This window comes from Dipodomys spectabilis, unplaced genomic scaffold (genome assembly GCF_019054845.1).
Source record: "Dipodomys spectabilis isolate Male_0828 unplaced genomic scaffold, ASM1905484v1 ptg000492l, whole genome shotgun sequence".
Taxonomy (NCBI): Eukaryota; Metazoa; Chordata; class Mammalia; order Rodentia; family Heteromyidae; genus Dipodomys; species Dipodomys spectabilis.
The window spans coordinates 1,037,000-1,062,520 of NW_024871169.1; the positions used below are offsets into that span (position 1 = coordinate 1,037,000).

The 25,521-nt window shown below is 46.2% G+C and overlaps 1 protein-coding gene across 2 annotated transcripts in view; it reads right to left on the reverse strand.

The window, feature by feature from the left end:
• Window positions 1-703: 703 nt before the first annotated feature.
• The window catches only part of Otud5 (OTU deubiquitinase 5), a 41,093-nt gene continuing 16,275 nt past the window's right edge, over window positions 704-25,521 (reverse strand). For both annotated transcript variants that reach the window (XM_042669225.1, XM_042669224.1), the window contains exons 4-10: window positions 12,361-12,425; window positions 12,121-12,277; window positions 11,874-12,022; window positions 4,953-5,156; window positions 2,241-2,442; window positions 2,047-2,160; window positions 704-1,746 (exon numbers count right to left, since the gene is read on the reverse strand). In XM_042669225.1, the coding sequence (XP_042525159.1) occupies window positions 1,625-1,746; window positions 2,047-2,160; window positions 2,241-2,442; window positions 4,953-5,156; window positions 11,874-12,022; window positions 12,121-12,277; window positions 12,361-12,425 (1,013 nt within the window). In that variant the 3' untranslated portion in view covers window positions 704-1,624. The remainder of the gene's footprint in view (window positions 1,747-2,046; window positions 2,161-2,240; window positions 2,443-4,952; window positions 5,157-11,873; window positions 12,023-12,120; window positions 12,278-12,360; window positions 12,426-25,521) is intronic.

Sequence of the window (25,521 nt, forward strand, 5' to 3'; positions counted from 1 at the left end):
AGAAGGCTGAGATCTGAGGATCGCAGTTCAAAGCCAGCCCAGGCGGGAAAGTATGTGAAACTCTTTATCTCCAATTAACCACCAGAAAACTGGGAGTGGAGCTGTGGCCCAAGTGGTAGAGCACTTGACTTAAGCTGAAGAGCTCAGGGGTGGTGCCCAGGCCGGGGGGGGGGGGGGGGGGGGGAGACAAGAGAGACAGAGACAGAGACAGACACAGACAGACAGACAGACAGACAGACAGACAGACAGACACACACACACACACACACACACACGGACGGGCAGACAGAGGGGGGGAGGGGGCATGCTTGCAGTTGGGTAGGTGACTGTATGTAATCCTAACTACTCACGAGGCAGAGATCTTAAGGTCAGGTTTGAAGCCAGCCCTTCCTACTCATTCTTGTCTCCAATTAAGTGTGGAGGTGTGGGTCAAGTGATAGAAGGCCAACCTTGAGCAAAATACTGAAGCAAGATTCCTGGCCTTGTTAAAGCCCTGGTATGGTAATTCTCTCTCTCTCTCTCTCTCTCTCACACACACACACACACACACACACACACACACTTACATACATGCACCAAATAAACATGAACTTTCAGACAGCCCCACAGACATGTGGATCTGAAGTCAAGCCAAGGCTTGTTTTCATCATCAACTCTTCCCAGAAACCCACCACCCACCATGCCCCACACAGAACAGAGCAGCTCAGGGAAACTGACATTTGGTTTTATTGTGCCAAGGACATTACAGATGGTAGATCTTGTCAACACCTGCAGGGCACGGGTGCCCCATCTGCCAAGGCTGCTCCCACTCCCTTCACTCAAATCTTGGGTGGCGGCCATAATCCCCAAAGAGGCCCTCCACCTCAAGGTTCCAGAGAGACAACTGGTGGTGGTGGAAGCAAAAGGAATGCAGCAAGGTCAGGGTCTCACTGTCCAAAGCCAGTTAGACACCTGTCACCCCTGTCCCTACTCTGGCTCACACCCTAAGCCCTCAGCCCACCTACGGGGAGCTGGAGACCAGAAAACAGTGGCAACCCACATCTTTTGCATCTTCCATGCCCCATGGCCAGCCTGCCTGCCCCCAAACCAGTGATGCCACCTTCACAGAATTAATGCTGTTGTCTACATCAATTTGGATTGGTTGAGGTTTATAAGATAAAAGTATGTTTTTAATAAAGAAATTAGACATTGAAGGCTCAGACATTGTTGGGGTATTTGAAAGGGAAATTTCCCACTCCGTCCTCCCACCTCGCTGGCATCTTTGTAGGGGGAAGTGGTGACAAGATTGTTTGATCTCAGAAGGAAGAGCAAGCAGGAGACTCTTTCCTGGGGCTGCCTGGCTGTCAGGTGGTGTATTTGTGTGCCTCTTGCCTACCTTCTGCACCCCTGCCAGAGCGCCCTGTGGGATGCAGGGATGGTGCTGTGCAGGGGGCAAAGGGCACAACAGCTGGTGGAGACAAATGATGGAGGCAGGAGTGAGATGGAGTGCAGGGTGGGCCAGCCATAGGGAAAGTAGAGGAGGGAAAAGAGGAGAGAGAGGTAAAAGAAAGCCAAAGAATGTGGGGTGGCACCAGAGGCCCAAGAATCGGGGTTTAGGAGATGGTGTCCAATTCCTGCGTCTCCATCAACTCTTGTCTGGGGGTGGGTCTCTGTGCACTTTATTTTTCTTCATACTGTCTAGATATTCCTGCTGAGACACTGCCAGCACAGATGCTAGGATCTCATCATCATCCCAGTCGTTCAGACCTGCTGGGCAGAAATAAAGAAGCAGACAAGGATGACAGGACACCCTGAGCCAACTTCCCCCACCCTTGGGCCAATTCCCACCCAGAAATCACATCCAGGCCCCTGTTACTCCTTTTTCTCTCACAGGCCTCAGCCCCACTAGAAATCCCTTGTGAGGAAAACCCCTTGGACCTGAAAAACCTCCTTGGTGCTCTAAACTTTTGGGGGAGACAGCCAGAGGTTCTAAAATCCCATTCTCAGGACTCACCACTTTTTCCAGTCTCCCAAACTACCAGATGGCCCATCCCAGAGGTGACTTACCAAAGGCAGAGGGGGACATCTGCTGAATAAGGGCCCGGCACTCCAGAGCGGGATAGAGAGACACAAGAGGAGAGGTGGCTCGATCGGCTCCTGCGGAGAACTGACTGCTTGTACCTGAGGCAGATGAATAATCAGAGGTAGAGCCCAGGCCCCAACCCTACCACCAGCTCTCAGCCTGCAAACAAGTCACTGACCTGGTGCGCAGGGTGAAGGAGGTTTGGCAAGAGCTAAGACAGTGCCTGGGGAAGGGGGCTTGATGCCCAGCTCAGCATGCAGCTCAGGGTGCTCAGGTGATGAGGCTGAACTCCGCTGCCGTGGAGATCGGCTTGTCCACTCCTCAAGGCCACTAGCAGCGGCCGCTGTAGCTGAACTGCATGTGGCGCTGGCTTTCCGAGTCTGCAGTTGGGAAGGAAAAATCCGTAAGGACCAACTCAAGCCAACAGTGCTATTGTGCTCCAGCCCTCAAAACAACTATTTTCTTAAGGCACTAGTGAGGAAACAGCTCCATTGTATGTCCTTGTCATTCCCATTCACTGAACCACAAGCTCTCTCTCACAGGACAAAGGCTGGGCATTTTTTTGGTCTGAGACCAGAATTCGAACTTGGTACTTGACTCACTGATTGGCTAATGCTTGCTCTGCCAACTGAGCTATATCTCCAACCCCAGGTTGAGTTTCTTAATACCTGTCTCTCAAACCCTTGCAGCCAACTGACAATCCTATTCCCTCTACCTTCAACAGATCTGAAGCCAACCCAACCCCTTCTCACCACCACAGTTCTGCCACTGCCAGCACTTTCACCATTCACCAGAACTACTCTAGTAGCCTCCTCCTGATTGATCCCTTGCAGGAGAGTGGATGTAGGGGACCTCTACAATCACCAGTTAGGAGGAATCTTATTAAATCTTAACTCAAATGCAGGCGCCTGTGGCTCATGTCTGCAATCCTAAAGTACTCAGGAGGCTGAGATCTGAAGATTATGATTTTTTTTTTTTTTAATTTTTTTTTTTTTTTTGGGTCCAGTCGTGGGCCTGAACTCTGGGCCTGGGCGCTGTCCCTCAGCTCTTCAGCTCAAGGCTAGCGCTCTGCCACTTGAGCCACAGCGCCACTTCCGGTTTTTTTTTTCTTTTTGCTTATGTGGTGCTGAGGAATCGAACCCAGGGCCTCAGGCATGCAAGGCAAGCGCTCTACCACTGAGCCACCTTCCCAGCCCCTGAAGATTATGATTTGAAGCCAGCCTGGGCAGGAAAGTCTGAGACTCATTCCACTAATTACCCGAAAAGCCAGAAGTGGAGCTGTGGCTCAAGTGGTAGAAAAAAAATCAAAGTGAAGCTCAGGGACAGTGCCTAGGCCCTGAGGTCAAGCCCTAGGATCAGCACACATACATCCTAACTCAAAATCCCATTGTTTCTTCCTCACTCCGAGAAAAAAAAATCCTCTCCACAGGCCACAACTCCCTACCCAATCTGACCACACCACCTCCCTGCCTGTATCCAGTAAATACTACATTCTATTTAGACATACTGGCCTTACTTTAGGCTATACCTAAGTTACAGCAGATCTACTGGCTCAGCCCTCTGACTTCCTGGTCTTTGTGTGTAGCTAATGTGTGCTCCCTGCTTCTGCAAGCTTTTGCTCAAGTCTCACCTGCAATAAGGTCTGTCCTAATCACACTATTTAGTCCTATGAACTCTTGTCTATCTCCACTCAGTCCTACTCATCCCCTATACTTAAGGCTCTTCATTTTTCATCCATCACATTCTCAACTAATTTATTCATCATTATTATTTTGTTACACTTTGCAAGGATGTGAGCATCACAAGGACAAAACATGGCCTGCTGGGCTCACCAATGTATCTCAATAGCCTAAGAATAGAGCCTCTTGGCACAGGCCTGCAAGGTATTTGTTAAAACAAATTATCAGCTCTTATAAATATACACAATCACTTCATGTTTCTTGTTTCCTGAGATGCCTGCCTGCTCACCTCTCTCTTCAGCCCTTAGAAGGCAATCTGTGAAGAATGATGGGAGCCCCTACCTCTTACAAATGGGGTCACAGGACACACTGAGCACACTGAGTCTGTCTGTCTGTCTCTGTCAATCTTGGGGCTTGAACTCTGGGCCTAGGTGCCGTCCCTGCACTCTTTAGCTCAATGCGAGCGCTCTACCACTTGAGCCACAGCACCACTTCCAGGTTTCTGGTGGTTGATTGAAGATAAAGAGTCTCACAGACTTTCCTGCCCAGCCTGGCTTTGAATGGTGATCCTGAGATCTCAGCCTCGGAGTAGCTAGAATTACAGGCATGACCACCAGTGTCCGGTTCTCTATTTTTTTCAGTTGTGGGGCTTAGGCACTGTCCCTAAGCTTTTTTGCTCAAGGTCAGTGCTCTATCACTTAGAACTACAACTCCATTTCCAGTTTTCTGGTGGTTAACTGGAGAGAAGAGTCTCACAGACTTTCCTGTGAAGGGTGGCTTTGAACTGCGATCCTCAGATCTCAGCCTCCTGAGTAGCTAGGATTACAGGCATGAGCCACTAGCACCTGGCAAGTCTTTCTCTCAAGTCTTTCTCTCAACAGGTAGCATCACTGAGAGCAGAGCAGTCTGACACTGAGTTTACATCCTCAGTACAGAGCTTGGCATGCATGCAAGGGTACTGAACAAAGCTTTATCTATAGCTAGCATGGCTCCCTTGTGTCACCAGTGAGGTGGTTCTCCCTCACTACTTCTGCACAAGTGTTGAGAGTTCTAAGGCATAATGCCAAGACTAGGGCCAAGATGAGTTACAGATGTGGCTGGGAGCTTCCTTCCTTCCTTGATGTCAAAACCACTTCATTTTGCTCTATTCATTTGAGGCAAAACATACGAAGTAAATAAAGGGTTCTTTGCCTGGCCCATTCATGACCCACCTGGCTGGTGCCTCGGACCTGGCGGGCCTGTTTCTCTTGATCCCTCAGCCACTGTAAATAGGATTCTCGAGCCACTTGTTCCTCAATGGCCTCATTTGTGGCCTCCCAGTCTGTGGCTCGTTTCTTGTCTTCTAACATCTGTTGTTCAATCCATGATTCCTCTGATGTTTTTATGGCATTCTTCATTAAGGACTGCTCGGCAAACTGCAAGGGGGAGAGAAACAGGAATGTTGGGTGACCTTCTAATCCCGATGAAGAACTACATTTGTAGCCATTCTATGCGGTTATTTGTCCAATTTGGATTCATCTAAAGTAATGGTTACAAAATAGAGTCCCACAGGCTCCAGAAGAAAAAAAGCTGGTACTCCCACAAAGAAAACCTTGGGTCAGGGACTGGGGGAAAACAGGCTTGAGTTATGAGCCCACTCATTCCAAACTGATATGCATACTCAGAAGCCCTAACCCAACCTCAAGATGTCTCAGAGGAGGCACTAAGTCTAGGGCAGCAGGTGCCTTCTAAACTAGTCCTTAAAAGAAGCCTCACCTAGTGATGACTCAGTTTCACAATGTTGGCACCTTCTTTACAAATACTCAGATGGAGCAGAGAAAAGATAAGCAGAGAACAGAGGTTGGTAAACACAGGGTGAAGGGAGTAGGGATTAGGTGAGGCTCTGGGAGATGAAGGACCAGTACTGGTATGATATAGATGCTATGAGTTCTAGGGCATTGCATGAGTATAATGTGTTATGATGTGAGACACAAAAGCATGTTCAAATGTGGAAGTAGCAGAAAAAATACGTAAAATATGTCCCGGGGAGTAAATATGGCTTTGTGAAGCTTTAGTTAACATTGTTATTTTGTGACAAGCTCTTGGGTCAGGATGTCCTTGAGCTCACCATTCTCGAGCCTCACCTTCCGGAGTGCTGAGATTAAAGGCACTTACCATCACACCCATTAACATTAAAAAAGAAAAAAATGGACACCCAGGTCTATGATTATACCTACTCAGGAGGCTGAGATCTGAGAATAAGGGTTCAAAGTCAGCCTGGGCAGGAAACTCCCGTAGACTTATTTCTAATTAACTACAAAAAACAAAGGGAGAGGAACTATGGCTCAAGGGGTAGAGTCCTAGCTTAAGCAAAAAAAGCTCAAGGACAATGCCTAGGTCCGCCGAGTTCAAGCCCCAGGACTGACAAAGAATAAATAAATTACCAGTAGTGGGACATAATCCCAGAGCAATTCCTCTATCACTTGAGCCACACTTAAGTCCGTCAGTTAACACTGGCATACACATTCCACTCACAAATGCATGTGAGCTAAGTATCGGTATAAAATGTAATTAATTGTCTACTGTGAAATGACAGAAAGTATGTATAAATCTGTTTTAGAACAAGCCAATTTTAAAATAGATAATGGACTAAGGGTGTAGGCAGGGATAAAACACAAATAGGAGGCTGTGGGTTCAGTCCAAACACTGCAAAAAAAAAAAAAAAAAACTAACTTAAAAACTAAAAATAGGCAAGCAATCTAAACAGAATTCAAGAAAAAAAGATAAACAGATGGTAAACACACAAGTAAAAATGCTTCGTCTGGGGATATAGCTCAGTGATAAATCACTTTTTAAAAAGCTAAACTCTAGCCCGGCCGGTGGCTCACACCTGTAATCCTAGGTACTCAAGAGGCTGAGATCTGAGGATCAAGGTTCAAAGCCAGCCAGGGTAGGAAAGTCCGTGAAACTCTTATCTCCAATAAACACTCAGAAAACCGGAAGTAGCACTGTAGCTCAAGTGGTAGAGCTGAAGAGCTGAGGGACAGCGCACAGGCCAGAGTTCATGCCCCATAACCGACCAAAAACAAAAAAACAAAAAACAAAAACAAAAAAAGCTAAACACTGTCCTTAGGCAAGTAAAACAACAACAACAACAACAACAAAAGATTTTATGATACGAACACCTAAAAAGAATGGCTAAAAATTCAAAATAACTGATGGCAAGATTAATTGCCACAAAAGATTTAGAACAAGTTTTCGTTTTGGTAGGTAGGGAGTTTGAGCTACGCAGTCAGTCAAACTCCTAAGCTCATCCTAAACTTAGGAATTTAGGAACTTACTTTGTTATGATAGGGAGTGGAATACAAAACAAAACCTTGGAAGATAGGTTAACAGTTTCTTACAAATCAAAGCATAGTTTTATGTGACCCAGTAATAATCTAAAACCTTATTTATGTCCACATAAAAATCTGTAGACAGTAGCTTATATATGCTTTATTCATAATCACCAAAAACTAAAGCAAGCCTGGTGCTGGTGGCTTATGACTACAATTCTAGCTACTCAGGAGTACTGTGGTTCAATGCCAGCCTCTGCAGTAAAGTCTGAAAGACTCTGTCTCCAGTTAGGCAACAAAATGCCAGACTGGAAATATGGCAAGTGGTAAACCACCAGATTAAAGCAGGAAAGCCACGTCAAAGTATGGGACACTCTGAGTTCAGGCCCAAGTTCAAGCACCAGCACCAAAAAAAAAAAAAAAATTAATTGGAGGGTTCTTAATGCATACAAGCTATCTCAAAACAGTAGTTTGTATAAATCCAACTCTATGACATTCTACAACAGGCAAACCAGAGTCAATACACTAGTGATTTTGGATAGCTGAATGTATGCAGCACAGGGAACTTTAAAGATACCGAAAGTAAATGGAATGTTCCAGCAAAGGTAGGTAGTTAGTATAAGTCAAAACATGTTTAAATTTACAAAACAAAGACTAATCCACAAGGCACACAGATTTAAAAAAAAAAGACCATTTAAAAGCTGGAGGGGATTTTAGAACACAATGCAGACAGAGACAAAAGAATCTAAATTACAAATGTATGCAAGGACCTGCAGGGAGTTGGTAACCTAAGGCATTTTGCAAGTGAATGGAATTTGTAACACTAAAGACAAAAGGAATAGTGCCTAGCACTTGGTACTCCAGGGGGTACCAAGTTAATGAGTAGAACCAACTTACTTATGTATATGCACATAGTAGTTATGTAAATGGTGGGTGCTGGGTGGAAAAGGTTTCCCATCTTTGGAATGGGAATTAACTCACAAGGAGAAAAGACTAGAATGATGCTTGCAAGCAATAGTAAATGGAATAGAGTTGTAGATAAGTATAACAACTCAAATTTCGTTTTTGCTTTTTTTTTTTTTTGCACCCATCTTGGGGCCTGAATTCAGGACCTGGGCACTGTCTCAGTTTTTGTACTCAAGGCTGGCACTCTACCATTTGAGGCACAGCTAGCTCCACTCCCAGCTTTTGGTAGATTATTAGAGAGAAGATTCTCATGGACTTTCCTGCACCAGCTTCAAACCATAATCCTTAGATCTCAATCTTTTGATTAGCCAGAATTATAGGCATGAGACACCAGCACCCAGCTTCATGCTTAGTTTAATGCAGATTCAGATCTAATTTATAAATATTGATAAATATGTGAACACAGAGATAGTGTGTATACACACATGTTGTTCCTTGCTCTGTGAGTTAAGAGGACCTAGAGCAAGGACAATCTAGTGGCAAAGCATACTCAGCACTTAACTCTTGGTTTCTAATAACATTGTGAAATAAAACTTTATGGTAGGGCTGGGAAGGTGGCTCAGTGGTAGAGTGCTTGCCTTGCATGCCTGATGCCCTGGGTTCGAGTCCTCAGCACCACATAAACAGAAAAAGCCGGAAGTGGCACTGTGGCTCAAGCGGTAGAGCGCTCGCCTTGAGCTGAAGAGCTGAGGGACAGCACCTAGGCCCAGAGTTCAGGTCCACGACCGGCAAAAAAAAATAAATAAAATTTTATGGTAGACAATGGCTAATTCTAGGACTAAAAGAGAAATTACCAGAGATGAACGTGGAAACACCTTGTAAGACTAAAAACTGATGAACCTGGAAATACTTTGTGAGACCAAAAAGGAAATGTTTTATTAAAAATGTTGGGACAGGGGCTGGAAGGTGGCCCAGTGGTAGAGTGCTTGCCTTGCATGTATGAAGCCCTGGGTTCGATTCCTCAGCACCACATAAGCAGAAAAACTGGAAGCGGTGCTGTGGCTCAAGTGGTAGAGCTCTAGCCTTGAGCTGAAGAGCTAAGGGACAGCGCCCAGGCCCAGAGTTCAGGTCCCACGACCGGCAAAAAAACAAAAACAAAAACAAAATGTTGCGACAATGTTCACGCTCTCCCCTGGGGAAAAACAAGTTGGGCTGGGGCTGAGATCTGAGGATCAGGGGCCAAGAAGCCAGCCAGGGTAGTAAAGTTCAGGAGACCCTCATCTCCAATTAACTTCCACCAAGCTGGAAAGAGTTGTGGCTCCAGTGGTAGAACACTAGCCTTGAGGATAAAAGCCCAGACACATCGCCCAGAGTTCAAGCCCCAGGACCTGCACACACAAAAAATGCTGGAATGAGACTGGGGGCTAGTGGTTCATGCCATTAATCCTAGCTACTCAGGAGGCTGAGAACAATCTCAGGAAAGTCACTGAGACTCTTATCTCCAATTAACCACCAGAAGGTTGAAAGTTGAGGTGTGGCCCAAGCATTAAAGCACCAGCATTGAACAAAAGGGACAGAGCTCAGGGACAGAGCACAAGCCTTGAGCCCCAGTCCTGGCACCAATAAAAAAAAAAAAATTGAAACAGGAATTAGGGAATGTAGCACTCAATGGCAGAGTGCTTGCCTGGCATGTATGAGGCCCTGCATTAGATCCCAAGAAATACACACACATTAACACTCTGGGCATGTATGCATGGCAATTAAAAACAAAGGCTGGCATAATCTGATCAGCAAAATAAAAGTGTGGCCAGGGCTCTGGTGTCTCACATCTATAATCCTAGCTACTCTGGAGGCTGAAATCTGAGGATGGGCTCTAAACCAGCCTGGCAGGAAAGTGTGAGACTCTTATCTCCAATTGACTACAGAAAAGTCTGTGAGACTCTTATCTCCAATTAACTACCAGAAAACCTGAAGTGGTGCTGGGACAGGGCCCCCGGCCCAGAGTTCAAGCCCCCCACGACCGACCCCCCCCCCCAAAAAAAAGTAGTTAGAAGCTAGTCTGGGGCAGGAAAGTCTCAAACAGTAAAGCGCTCGCCTTAAGCTAACGAGCGCAGGGAGGGATAGGGCCCAGGCCCAGAGTTCAAGTCCCCCACGACCAACCAAAAAAAAAAAAAAAAAAAAGAAGTTAGAAGCCAGTCTGGGGCAGGAAAGTCCATGAGACACTTATTTCCAATCAACCACCAAAAAGCCTGAAGTGGAGATGTGCCTCAAGTGGTAGAGCACTAGTCTCAAGCACAAAAGTTTAGGTACAGTGCCAGGACCCTGAGCTCAAGCCCCAAGACCCACACTTAAAAAAAAAAAAAAGTTACTGGGCTCCATTGGCTTAAGCCAGTAATCCTAGCTACTCAGGAGGCTGTGAGCTGATTTTTTTAGCCAGCCGGAACAGGAAAGCCCAAGAGACTTTTATCTCCAATTAATCACCAGAAAACCAGAAGTGGCACTGTGGCTCAAAGTGGTAGAGCACCAGCCTTGAGTAAAAAAGCTCAGGGACAGCTAGCGCCCAAGTTGAGTTCAAGCCCCATGACCAACCCCTGCCCCCCTAAATATATATTGCATCACAAATTGTAAAAAAAAAAAAAAAAAATGCACTAGAATCATTAGAGATGAAAATGTGCAGGAGGTGGACTAGATGAAAACTGGATGCCCTTCCAGTTATTCTATATATCTAAGAAACTTCTAAACAAATCTACTAATTAGACAAACTTTCAAATATTCTTATTTTTTTTATTTTTTTTTTGCTGGCCGTGGGACCTACCACTTGAGCTACAGCACCACTTCCAGCTTTTTCTGCTTATGTGGTACTAAGGAATCGAACCCAGGGCCTCATGCATGCAAGGCAAGCACTCTACCACTGAGCCACCTTCCCAGCCCCAAATATTCATATTTTAAAGAAAGAATTAACCCCAGCTTATAACTTAGGAGGAGTATCACGGTTATGTTTGAGACACAAATTGAATGTAGTAGGTCATAATCCCACATATGGTTGAGAAGCAAGGATAAGAGGACCATGCTGACACAGGGGGAAAAAAAATCAAAGAGGGGCTGGGAAAGTGGCTCCGTGGTACAGTGGTAGTCTTTTTCTGTTTATGTGGTACTGAGGAGTCGAACCCGGAGCTTCATGCATGCTTGGCAAGCACTCTACCACTAAGCCACATTCCTAGCCCCTCCATGAAACTCATCTCCAATAAACTACTCAGAAAAAGTCAGAAATGGCATTGTGGCTAAAGTGGTAGAGCACTAGCCTTGAGCACAAAGAAGCTCAGGGACCAGCACCCAGGCTCTGAGTTCAAGGCCTAGGACCAGCCCCCTCCCCCCCCCCAAAAAAAAGTCTAGACTTTCCTGCTCTGGCTGGCTTTGAACTTCAGTACTCAGATCTAAGCCTCCTGAGTAGCTAGGATTACAGGAGAGAACCATCAGCACAAACTTACTACTAACATCAACTAGGCCTGGTATGAAGTGCTTTCTGTACCAGTCAGGCTGCCTAGAGAGTTTGTACAACCCGAAGGATCGGTATCTGGTAAGCAGGTGGCCTATATTAAGGTTCAAGTTTCTGTGACCCCAAGATCCATGTAGATGTCAAGATACTCAGACTAAGCTTTGGCTTAGTTTTTCTCAACAGGCCTCTATACCCTAAAATGTCAGACCACAACAGGAGTAAAAGATGACTGAGCCAGCGCATTGCAAACAGAAACCACAGAATGACCCTGAGAGATGTTGGTAATAACTTTCTAATTTCATACACAGGTGAGACCTCAGGGTGGACCCAGAATGAAGATAGGACATTTCTGCAGGTTAGAGGCAGTATCAAGGCTCCATATCCATCATGCACCTTGGGCACAGGCACAAACTTACCCCTGGTTTGAAAGATGGGAGTCCCAGTCCTACACCAATGGTGGCCTTATTAGGATTCACCACTGAATTATAATGAATATTCCGGTGATAGCTGACACGGATGGGTTCATCTTCATTTTGATGGATTCCGTGGAATGTGTTGATAGGTTCTGCAGAGAAAGAGAAAAAAGAAGCATCCACAGGGAGCCAGATATGGCAGTCTCAGATGAGGCACCATTAGGCCCTCACCTACTCACTACAGAAGTACCTGTGCTATATTGGTACACCTCCACAGGGCGGTTGTACATCTCTGCCATGGCCTGCATCTCAATGTGGTTGCCATGGCAATTGTTTTTCCTCTTCCGGTTGATATAGGTTGTGAAGTCTTCTGTGACATAGTTGGAGAAGTAGTCTGCATTCTTCATCTGTGAAATAGATTGGAAGATCTAGGTCCGAATGCAATGATCTTCCCACCCTCCATGTCCCAAGTCCTTCCTAGGGTTCTTACCAAATAGTCCATACAGTGCTTTCGCACAACTTCATGCATGTCCTGGTCACCATATACCTGGTCAGCTGAGGGAGAAGAAGAAAGGAGAAGCTGGGGTCAGAGCTGCCACCAGAGAAGAGTTCTGCTGGAGATGAGGGGAAATTCCCTTTCCTACCCCATGGTCTGGAGAGTTCTTGCCCTTGTGTAGTGGTAACAGGCTTATGAACAAAAGAGGAAGGCAAGGATAATCTTGAAGAATGAGAGTACAGATGAGAGTGATACAACTACAGGTTGACTGATACAACTACAGATTTCTCCAGGTACCTTTGTTTAGGGTATAACTCAGATAAACATTCTAAGTCCCATAAGTGGCCTTGTATACCATCCATATAAGGTACTATATTCCCTTTTAATTTTCACTTTAGGAAACATGAAGCTGAAGGAGCCTGCGGCTTGCTCCAGGTCACAAAGAGTCAGTCTGTAAGAATCACCTCTGGGATTTAATTTTCCTTACTCTAAAGCAGAGGTGGGGAACATCTGGCCAGGGGGCTTTATAAGGCCCTCAAAATCATTTGGTACATGATGAGACAGACAAGCATGCTTTTCATCAGCTGTCCTAGACCACTTGTCTGTATCGATAATTTTATATGGCCTGCAAATGATGCTATAAATATATAATAATCCTCGGCAGAAAAAAAAGGTTCTACACTTCAGTTCTAAGGAGTCAGTATAGTTGTTATAGTTAAAAAAAAGCGGGGGGGGGGGGAGCGGGGAGGATTGGGTGGAGGTGGGGAGGAGGATGGGAAGGGATGGGAAGGGGAAACAAAGGAGGAGGCTACAATGCTTGATAAGAAATGTACTCATTATCTTGCCCATGTAATTGTAACCCCTCTGTACAGTATTTTCACAAGAAAAAAAAAGAAAAAAAAAAGACTGAAAACCAGGCAACAGTGCCTCTTATCCTAGATACTCAGGAAGATGAGACCTGGATCTCAGTCTGATGCTGGCCTGGGCTAAAAAGCCTAGAAGATTCAATCTCCAATTAAGCAGTAAAATTATAGATTAGAGGCTTAGCTCAAGTACCAGCTATGAGCAAGAAAGCCAAGGGAGAGGACAAGGCCTTTTGTACTTGCACCAAAAAAGGAATGAGTAAGATCCTGGGGCTCAAAATCTCTACTACCACACAGACGGACGGACGGAAGGAAGGAAGGCAGGAAGGAAGGAAGGAAGGAAGGAAGGAAGGAAGCCTGGTGCCAGTAATCCTAGCTACCTGCAAGGTGGAGATCCAGGGAATCAAAGTTTGACCCTTGTCAACCAATATCTGGGCATGGTGGCATGCTCCTATCATGCCAGTTATGTGAGAGGCTGAGATCAAGAGGACTGTGGTTCCAGCTCAGTCCAGGCAGAAAAATCCAGGAGATTCCATTTCAGTGGAAGAGCTGAACATGGTACCATGCACCTGTCATCCCAGCTATGACGGGAAACATAAAATAGATAGTGCTGGGCACTGGTGGCTCACACCTGTAATCCTAGCTACCAGAAGATAAGATCTGAGAAACAGGGCTGGGAATGCGGCTTAGTGGTAGAGTGCTTTGTGAGGCCCTGTGTTTGATTCCTCAGTACCACATAAACAGAAAAGGCCAGAATTGGTGCTGTGGCTCAAGTGGTAGAGTGTTATTCTTGAGCAAAAGAAGTTCAGGGACAGTTCAAGACCCAGGACTGGCAAAAAAAAAAAAAAATCTTGAGAAATGCAGTGTAAAGTCAACCAGGACAGTAGCAAAGCCTGTAAGCAAAGCTGGAAGTAGATCTGTGGCTCAAATGGGATAGTGCTGGCTTTGAGCAAAAAAGCTATAAGACAGCACTCAGCACCTGAGTTGAAACCCCAATATTGGCGCATGCACGCACACACACACACACACACACACACACACACACACACCCCGATAGTGCTGGCTTTGAGCAAAAAAGCTATAAGACAGCACTCAGCACCTGAGTTGAAACCCCAATATTGGCGCATGCACGCGCGCACACACACACACACACACACACACACACACACACACACACACACACACACACACACACACACACACACACACACACACACACACACACACACACACACACACACACACACACACTGTAGTCCCCATGAGGGACTGGACAAAAAGGAAGACTATCTCAAAATAACCAGTGCAAGGCCGGGCACTGATGCCTCATGCTTGTAAATCCTAGTTATTCAAAAGGCTGAGATCTGAGGATCATGGTTTGAAGCCAGCTTGGGCAGAAAAGTTCCCATTAGATGCTTATGTCCAATTAACCACTCAAAAACTGGAAGTGGCTCTGTGGCTCAAGTGGTAGAGCACTAACCTTAGCACAAAGAGGCTCAGGGACAGTGCTCAGGCCCTGAGTTCAAGCCCCACAAATGACAAAAAAAATCCAGTGCAAAAAAGGCTGGAGGGGGGCTGGGAAGGTGGCTCAGTGGTAGAGCACTTGCCTTGCATGCCTGAGGCCCTGGGTTCGATTCCTCAGCGCCACGTAAGCAAAAAGAAAAAAGCCGGAAGTGGCGCTGTGGCTCAAGTGGTAGAGTGCTAGCCTTGAGCTGAAGAGCTGAGGGACAGTGCCCAGGCCCAGAGTTCAGGCCCCACGACTAGACCCAAAAACAAAAAAGAAACAAACAAAAAAGGCTGGAGGAAGCATGGCTTAGCAGTAGAGCATGTATCAAGCAAGTCTGAGACCCTAAGTTTTAAACCCCAATACTGGAAAGAAAAAAAGGAAAGGAAATTTTCAAGCCTAATTCTGCCAGATACTAGTGAGCCAATTGACTCTGACTTCGATGCCTCATCTGTAAAATAGAAGCAAGAGAGATAATGATCTGAAGACCACTAGTGAGGATTCAATAACATAATGGGTATAAAGTTACTAGCAGTGGGCCTGGGGACAGAAGACTAACACAAACAGCAGGCACCTGTAATCTTAGTGATCTGAGGATCATAGTTCAAAACTAGCTGGAGTAGAAAAGTCCATGAGACTTGTGTGTGCCAGTTCTAGGGCTTGAACTCAGGGCCCAGGTGCTGTCCCTGAGCTTTTTTGCTCAAAGCTAGTACTCTACCACTTGAGCCAGAGCTCCACCTGTAGCATTTTTTTGGTGCTTAATTGAAGATAAGTGTTTCCTGGACATTTCCTGCTTAGGCTGGCTTCAAACCACAGTCCTCAGATCAGACTTCTGAGTAGTTAGGATTACAGGTGTGAGTCCCCAGGGCCTGGCTGTGTGAGACATTCATCTTCAATTAACCACCAAAAAGCCAGAAATGAAGCTCTTGGCTCAAGTAACAGAACACCATCCTTGAGCGAAATGCTAAGAGACAGCCAGGCACTGATAACTCATGTCTTAGATTCCCCTCCCCCCAAAAAAAACCCAACTCTGTCCTTCCCTTCAGAGAACATACACAGTTTAGTTAGAAATAAAACATACATGCACCTAAATTCATCCTATCTTGGGAAAAGAGGTTGGAAACCAGGCTCCAGTGATAGAGCACCAGCCTTGAGCAAAAGAGCTCAGAGACAGCGATCAGGTCCTGAGTTCAAGCCCCATGGCTGACAAAAATAAATAAATAAATCTATAGGAAGGTGGACAGCCTAGCCTGTGGACTGAATGGTTCAGGCATCATGGAATTTGGTCAAATTAAGGAGAGGGAAAGTCAGGTTTCCTCTGCTTGCTTGAGGATCCTCAAACATACCATTTTCATCCTTTAGGACATGCTTTCCATCGATGTCAGTGCCTATTTCTTCAATACCACATATTCTTTTTTGTTTTTGCCAGTCCTGGGGCTTGAATTCAAGGCATGGGCACTGTCCCTGAGCTGCTTTTGCTCAAGGTTAGCACTCTACGACTTGAGACTTTTTCTGTTTATGTGGTACTGAGGAATCGAACCCAGGGTTTCATGCATGCTAGGCAAGAACCCTACCACTAAACCACATTCCCAGCCAATACCACATATTCTTAGTATTCATTTGGCGCTGGGGACAAAACCGAAGGTCTCACATAAGCGAGGCAAGCACTCTTTATCAGCTACACCTCCAGTTCCCTACTCCCCAGAGCACTTCTATCACCGTACTCATCAAAAGTATGCAGAGATTTCTGCTCAACCAAACTAGGCTCCCACTGGAGGAAGAGAACCAGTTCACACTTAAAGCCCACTCCCCCACCCAGGCTCATGGCCTGAAACAGCAAAGGAAATCAGTATGCTGAGCTGGGAAGACAGGCTAGGGATAGAGCTGGGAATGCTTCTAAGAAATTAAAGTACTGGAGCTGGGAAGGTGGCTCAGTGGTAGAGCACTTGCCTTGCATGCCTGAGGCCCGGGGTTCGATTCCTCAGCACCACATAAGCAAAAAGAAAAAAGCCGGAAGTGGCGCTGTGGCTCAAGGAGTAGAGCGCTAGCCTTGAGCTGAAGAGCTGAGGGACAGCGCCCAGGACCACAGTTCAGGCCCCACGACCAGGCCCCCCCCCCCCAAAAAAAAAAGAAAAAGAAATGCACTTATTACCTGACTTATGAAACTGTTACCCCTCTGTATATCACCTTTATAATAACAAGAAAAAAAATTAAATAAACTAAATTGGGCTTTAAGATAAGGCAAGCCTGATTTTCACTGGCTGTCACAATGAGGGAATTTCCCTTTGTTTCCCCCAGAGGGCCATGGCTCTGATGAGATCTCTCTGGGATACACAGGCAAGGAAGGTCTCAGGGCACTCAGGAAAGCTGAAGAACTCTTTCATGCCTGGCAGTCTACTTTCCAGACCTTTGCTGCCTTCTCTGAGGGGTTCTGCACAATAAGGAGACCTAAACTACTCAAGAAAATGGGCAGGGCCTGACAAACCCTTAGAGAGGGAAGAGACCTGAAAGGAGGGGTAGGGAGTCTGAAGGCGGGAAGGGGTAGCCCCATCACTGATGTAAACAAGGATGTGGCTTCTGTGGCCACACACTCCCCCAGCGGGCACTTCCAGCAAGTCACATGTCCTACACACAGGCAGCCCCCCCCCCCCTACTGCTGCCTTTCTTAGAAGCCAGGACCACAGAGCCTGCTGTGGCTGTGGCTGCCCTGGGCTACTAGAGGAGTTATTTCTGTAGGCTGAGTCTGGGGTGCCAGTGCTGTGTGCAGCTGCAATAAACAGGAACTGAGATGGGAGCGAAGGGATAAAATAGGGGTGGGCTGCCAGAGCTAGATACCAGATACAAGAAAATGGGGGAAAGAAAGGAGACTATGGTCCAGGGAAGGGAGCTGAGGGTTGAATTCTATGAGAAATTTCCCCTTTCCCCATTAGCACTGAACAAGGCCTTTGACCTTTTGGGCTGAAGTGTCTTCATCCATAACATGGGGATAATAACTCTTCCACTGGTAAAGACTATAGGAGAAAATTTGTCAAGTACCTGAGGAATAGGACATGATCAAGAAACAGGAACTCCACTTCTCATGAGGTCAATAACTCCATCATATTGCCAGCCACCCTCAGAGTCAGCCAGAAAGCTATGGGAATGGCTTATTAAGCCCTTCCTTAATTCTGTTGCACTTCCTCTACCAGAGGAAAGCCCCAAATACAAAATGATGTCTGTCTCCTCTTGCGAACAGTAATGACCCTCCCCATACAGGTCCACAAACTGATTTTCTATACCCTACATTCAAAACTCCAGCAAGCAAATTCACATCAAACTATTAATTTTTTCATACAGGGTCCTTAGGTATAAGCAAGTCACAACAATTACGTATATGCACATACATGTAACTATGGGAGAAACTCCCCACCCACTGTACCCTAATTTTACAATCATTAATGTGAAAGAAAATTTGATTCTCTAAACCAAGCAAACAGCAACAGTACCTCCTCTTCTTTTTTTTAAGTCTGAGACTGAGACTGGGACTTGGTACCTGCTGCTTTCACTCATTGGCTAGCACTCTACAAATGGAGCCACGCCTCCAACCCCATCAATACCGCCTCAACCAAGAGGAACAGAGGACTCCTTCAACGATAGAAGTGAGGACAGTAGGGAGCTGGGAGGCATCCTTTATTGGACAGAGGAATGTGGGTACACAGATCATAAGAATTCTTTATGGGGCTGGGAATGTGGCTTAGTGGTGGAGTGCTTGCCTAGCATGCAAGAAGCCCTGGGCTCGATTCCTCAGTACCACATAAACAGAAAAGGCCAGAAGTGGCACTGTGGCTCAAGTGGTAGGATGCTAGCCTTGAGCAAAAGAGGCTCAGGGACATTGCCTAGGCCCTGAGTTCAAGCCCTAGGACTGGCAAAAAAAGAGGAAACTATATCATATCACAAGCACTCAAATATGAATCAGTTTTTCTGACTTTCACAGAACTGCCTCTGTCCCTCAGAAAGCTTTTCCCTTCCAGATGGTTGGCATGGAGCTGGAGACCAGGCTGGACTTATAATCCGTGTGTGTGCGCGTGTGTGTGTGTGTGTGTGTGTGTGTGTGTGTGTGTGTGTCTGTTTGTGTCTGTCTGTCTGTAGGGAGGGGGGACAAGATAGGAGAAAGAGCTATCCAATGACCTACAGAGGTAGGGGAATTCAGGCTGGATGTGTGTGTGTGTGTGTGTGTGTGTGTGTGTGTGTGTGTGTGTGTGTGTGTGTCTGTCTGTCTGTCTGTCTGTGTGTCTGTCTGTAGGGAGGGGGGACAAGATAGGAGAAAGAGCTATCCAATGACCTATAGAGCTGGGGGAATTCAGAGAACTTGTTTTGACAGAAACTGAAACTTCTCCTCTTGCTGATGCTGCACTTGGCTACCTGCACCTGTTCCCCCCTCTCATGATCCCACTGGAAGAAGTCCTCTAGCATCGTACCATACTCCATTCTATCCGAAAGAGGCTTCAGAAATTCTCAACCTTTGCTAGGTGTGGTGGTACATACAGGTAATCCAAGCACTCAGGAGGCTGAGGTAGGAAGATTTCAAGTTCAGAAAACCAGAAGTGGCGCAGTGGCTCAAGTGGTAGAGCACTAGCCTTGAGCTGAAGAGCTGAGAGACAGCATTCAGGCTCAGAGTTAAAGCCCTGTGACCAACCAAAAAAGTCTCACGGCCTTTCCTGCCCAGGCTGGCTTTGAACCTGGATCCTCAGTTCTCAGCCTCCTGAGTCGCTAGGATTCAGCCTGAGCTAGAAAAGGAGATGCTCAAACAAAACAGAACTAACTGCACTATAGTTTACACCTGTAATCCTACCCACTTAGGAGGTTGAGATCTGAGGAACAAAGTTCAAAGGCAGCCAGGTGCTGGTGGCTCACGCCTGTAATCCTAGCGACTCAGGAGGCTGAGAACTGAGGATCCAGGTTCAAAGCTAGCCTGGGCAGGAAAGGCCGTGAGACTTTTTTGGTTGGTCACAGGGCTTTAACTCTGAGCCTGAATGCTGTCTCTCAGCTCTTCAGCTCAAGGCTAGTGCTCTACCACTTGAGCCACTGCGCCACTTCTGGTTTTCTGAGTGGTTTATTGGAGATAAGAGTCTCACAGACTTTCCTGCCCAGGCTGGCCTTGAACCATGATCCTCAGATCTCAGCCTCCTGAGTAGCTAGGATTATAGGCGTGAGCCACCTAGCACCTTGCTGGCTGTGAGACTCATCGCCAATAAACCACTCAGAAAACTGGAAGTGGTGCTATGGCTCAAGTGGTAGAGCACTAGCCTTGAGCTGAACAGCTGAGGGACAGCACCCGGGCCCAGAGTTCAGATCCTATGACCGACAAAAAAAAAAAAAAAAGTTCAAAGGCAGCCCAAGCAGAAAAGTCCATGAGACTCTTATCTTCAATTAACCAACAAAAAGCCAGAAGCAGAACTGCAAGTGGTAGAGCAAAACCTAAAGGCTAGCACTCAGGCCTTGAGTTCAAGTCCCAGTACCAACACCAATAACAAAAAAAAAAAAAAAAAAAAAAACAACAAATTGGTTCCAAAAACCTCATACTCCTACTCATGTGATCCTCACCAAAAAAATCCTACTTTACCCAGATGTAACAATAACACAGAAACAGCACAATTCACTCAAGACCATATATGGGGAATGGGGACGTGAAGATGAGGCCAGCCTCTTAAGGAGTAACTGCTGGACCCAAGTGACATTACCATCCCCCACACAAGCCAGTTATCAACTATTCTATCTTACCTCCTGGGGCCAGGATTAATCTTGTTTTCCTCAGTTTCCCCATGAGCACTAATAGGAATCAGCTAGAAACCAGGAAAGGCCTGGGACTGGAGCAAATAACAGGTATGAGGAGCTGTAGCCTTCCTTACGGCCATAGAGGTCAGCATGAACCTTAACCCCCAAACATGACACATTTTTGCTTTCTGAGCATATAGAGATACCCATATACACTGTCACATGTGTACCTACATACATCAGGGCCTGCCAAAGACATTGTCTGAGACTAAATACCCACCTGGCTAACTAAATGACAACACTGAACCACTGCATGAAGCCAGTAGATGCCCTTGCCACCAATCAGAAAAGACAGAAGACTGCAAATAAAGGAGCGAACTCCCCCTCCTGCCCTACCATATTTCCTTCTAGGCTTTGCTGGGGGTATGCTGGAGGGGGGAGTGACTAATGAGCCTAACAGATTTGCCTCAACTTCTTTCCCCTGGTGCCTAGGCAAAGTCCTTACTCCTTAGGGTCCCTAAAATATAGTCATTATTTGCCAAGACTTATATCAAGAAGGCTCAAGAGACAGTTTTTTTTTTCCCTTTTCTTGTGCTGGTACTCGGCTTGAACTCAGGGCCTTGGGTTCTTGCTCTTCTTTTTTTTTTTCCTCACAGCTGGTCTCTAACACTTGAACTACATCTCCAGTCAGGTTTTTTGCTGGTTAACTCGAGATGAAGCACCTTGTAGAACTCTGGTTTTTTGCTGGTTAACTCGAGATAAAGCACCTTGTAGAACTGTCTGTCAGGATGAGCTTCAAACCAAGATCCCAGCTCTCAGCCTTCTGAGGATTACAGGCCTGAGCCACAAGCACTGGCTTGAGCCTTGAAAAGGCTTTAAGCACAGGGTCCTTCCATTTGCTTTAGAGGGTACTGGCAACCATTTACTTCCCAGGATTCTAACTGCCTGTCTTCCTGAAGTGCTAAGGACAGAAAAGGAAAGTTTTTGTCTGTAAGGGACCTAAAAGTAAACCACACAATTCTAGGTACACACTGCAGTAGCGGGTAACAGAAACCTGATCTATTCCCTCCAATTCTAATGAGGAAAATGGAGTTAAGAAAAGACCCCACCCACCTATCAAGTAGCTGTGGCTCATAATCCCAACTACCCCAATGGTCACACACCAGTGGAGAAGACAAGAAATTGGAACCTGGTCTCTTAGATATATGTTCCTCTGCTCAATGATTCCCATGGCAAAGATGAGAAAATGGAAGGATAATGAGCAAAGAAAGGTCAAAGGAGGCTGTTGTACAGGCTTATAGGAATCTTCTCCTTTAGTGGCCTAGTTCAACCTCGAACCATGATGCTGTGATACTGGCTATGTGGCCCCCAAATCACAGGTTACAGGCCATCTCTCTTCCCTCTTTCCTTTTCTCCTCTCTCTTCTTTCTCCCCCCTATTCCCCCTCCCTCTTTTCCTCCCTCCCCCCTTTCTCTCTCTTCAGTTGTGGGGCTTGAACTCAGGGCCAGGGTGCTGTCCTTGAGCTCTTTTGCTCAAGGCTAGCGCTCTACCACTTGAGCCACAGCGCCACTTCTAGCTTTTTTGGTCATTAATTGGAGATAGTCTCAGAGATAGCGCTCCGGCCTTGAGTTCAAGCCCCAGCGGGCCTTGAGTTCAAGCCCCACGACTGGCGGAGGCGTGCAACCATGTGCACACAGGATCTAAGATCTATCTCTCTCAGTGTGGACAGTCTTGTTCCAAAAACAAAATGTAGAAGGGAATGGTCCTGGTCAACATTTCTGGCCATAACAAACACAGCCATAGCCACTTCCCTCTGGCCCATGCTGACACATTCATATGGCCTCCACTTTGCCCAGAGGCCATTAACATAGCAGAGCCAGAGGCTTTTGCTGAGTCAAAGTTACTTGGAGAAAGGGACAGATGCAGACTCACATTTCTAGGAGAAGGTTATCTGAACACAGCAGGGGCAGGGTGGGCCACAGGACACCTAAGAGACTCCTACCTCCACTCCACCCACTCCACTGCTATTCACAAATCCCCAACAGGAGCAGTAAGGGAGAACTGGGTATAAGCAATTCATACTAGTTCAAAAAGAACTTCCAGACCTTAGAGACAAAACAGAGGTCGGAAAACCACATTCCTCAAGGATTTCTAACAGCAGAAGGTTACAATGTACTGAGACGTCAAGAACACAGCCAAGGTCACCTAGCCAGTGGACAACCCAGCTAAGAAGCCAGGGCTTATAGGATCATAGAAAAATTGTGTTCTTAGGGCTGGGAGTATGGTTCAAATAGAAGAGCGCCAATCTGGCAAACACAAGAACCAGAGTTCAAACTCCAGCACAGAGAGGGAGGGAGGGTTCTTTAGACACTTAGGAGTTCCTATGACAGCTCTGCCACTAATGACCCTGAGCATATGATTTCCCTTTTATTAGGGGGTGGGGTGGGGGGGTGGGGGGGAATAGTGGTGGGATCAAACCCAGGACCTTGCAAATGTTAGGCAAGTACTCTTCCCTGAGATATAGCCTCAGCCCTGCTTTTCAAAGCCTTAATCTATTCAGATCTATCTCAATGGACAATGACCCAAATTTCACAGGAGAGCCTGAACCGCCCAGATTTGCACACAGTAGGGGTCAGGGAAACAAGAAAGTGTTGTGCTGTATGTTTGCAATCTACCCAACTCTAACTCTCAGTTACGTGCTACTTCCAACTATTCAATGCATGGCAGGAAGTCAGAGCCTGCAGGCTTTTGCACTAAGCTGAAGATGACTACCATCTGTTCTTGTATAAGCTAGGCGGGAAACGGGGATAGCAGAAGGCCTGGGGACAAAGTCCCCTTCCCAGGCACATGTATTGTGTACTCTGCACCAAGGAAACCTCTAGATGAAGCCTAGAGACCAGGGGCCATGTACTTCAGGGGAGAGGCCATGGGACTTCTGAGGTTTTACAGAGAAAAGCCGAGGGCAGCCCAGTCACGGGAAATGTGTAGCCATAGTGCTGATAAGGAAAGGCCTTCAACCTGCTGTGGTCAGCTCTTCCTGTAAGCTTGGGCCCCTTACTGGAAGGCCCTAATGGTGTAGGAGGGGTGTTGGGAGTGTTTGGGGAGAATAGCTAGACACACACACATACACACACACACACACACACAGAGCTCTTGATATGGGTTATTGTACACACCAGGACCTCACTAACCCAAAGGGCTGCCTGAATGATCACCAAGTCCAGATGTCCAACTCTACCATTAACCCTGCTTTCCCCACACCCAGTCTGAGGTCAACATACAGCCTAGCATCTAACAGGTTCCTACTTGTTCTTTTTCTGCCTTCCCTTTATCTAAGATGCTCCCAAACCCAGTTCTTTCCTCTAGGAAACAGCCCAGGGAGAATATGAACTCAAGCCAGAAGGGTGGGAGATTTGGAATTTTCCCAGACTAACAGAATCCATTGCCTGAACAACTTCTGCTTGGTAGAAGGGGGAAGCTACCATTCACTCCACCCATTCAAAAAACACTTCTGGATCTAAGGCACCAATAACAATAACATCTGGGTTTTATTGTTTCATGAGGGTTATGTCAGGCACTAAGGGATTTACCAAAGTAACCTCATTCAACCTTTACAACAATGGGGTCTTTCTGACCCCATTTTACAGCTCAGGAGAGGCTCAGGAACAAAGAGTTGCTTGTCCAAGGTCACACCAGAAAATCAGTGGTATAGCCAGGAGTGGTACCAGAACCAGTCTAGCCCATTAGTAGATAAGTGGATTAACCAGAACCTGAGAAAAAGAAGAGCAAAACAAGAAGGGCTGCAGAGTTATGACTTGGGGCCAGGGACTAGGAACCAGGTCTTCTGACTCCCAGCTCAAAGTTCCTTCCTATTACAGTAAGGAAAACTTTTTTGTGGAAGATAGCAGAGCTCGAGAGAAAGGAAAGGTCATACTTCCAGGTTCCCTCCACACTGGCATGGAACTTCACAACTACTTCTTAGGTCACAGATTCAGAACCAGAAGACCCTCAAAGATCTAGCTCTGGGCTGGCTTACAAGTGATATGAAGAATCTATTAATTTTTTATGTGTGATAATGGTTTTTGGTGCCAGTCCTGGGGCTTGAACTAAGGGCTTGGGTACTGTCCTTGACCTTCTTTTGCTCAAGATTAGCACTCTTCCACTCAAGCCATAACTCCACTTCTGGATTTTTGATAGTTTATTGGAGATAAGAGTCTCACAGTTTTTTCTGCCCAGGCTGGCTTTGAACTATTATCCTCAGATCTCAGCCTCCTGAGTAGCTACACTTATAGGAATGAGCCACCCGTGCTTGGTGAAAACAGCACGTTAATGTAAGAAAAAGAGAGACCGAGAGTCTATATTTATTAGAGACATACAAAAATATTTATAAATGAAATGATCAATGTCAGGGTTTTGCTTTTAAAATGGTTTCAGGGGAGTGAGAAAGAGTAGGCAGGGTAGTGAGTGATGAAACAAGGCTAGCCATGTGTTGTGTTGAAGCTAGATATTGAGTGATGGGAATCTGTTCTCCTAATGCAGTAACTCAGTGTTGCTCCCACGGCATGCCCACAGACTACCCTCCTCCCACCCTCCTGAAATTCTCCAGCCCAGAATTTTAATCTAAATATGAAAGGCCACTTCCCCCCACATCAGATGATAGGTACCAGAATTCCTTAAAACAGATGGGTCAAGGGAGTTGCTCAAACAATAAATTCCCAGAGCCAGACCTGTATTCTAAACTTGTGAAACCCTCTGAAATCCTCCAGGTACCTGGGACCCTGACCTCATCCCTTACTGTACTTAAGTCCCTCCACCCCTATTCTCCATTACACCTCCAGTCTCCTGACTTTCCTCAGGTCACCATAGCATCCCTCTTCAACCTTTAATTAAAGTTGATCTGGTCTGTTGAGTTTGTTGTTCTTTCTTTATTCTAATGCCCTCATGACTCAGTTTCCTAACAATGACTATACAAAGTTTCATTATTCTACTTCTGTGCAAGTTAAAAAAAAAATCCATGATAGGGCTGGGAAGGTG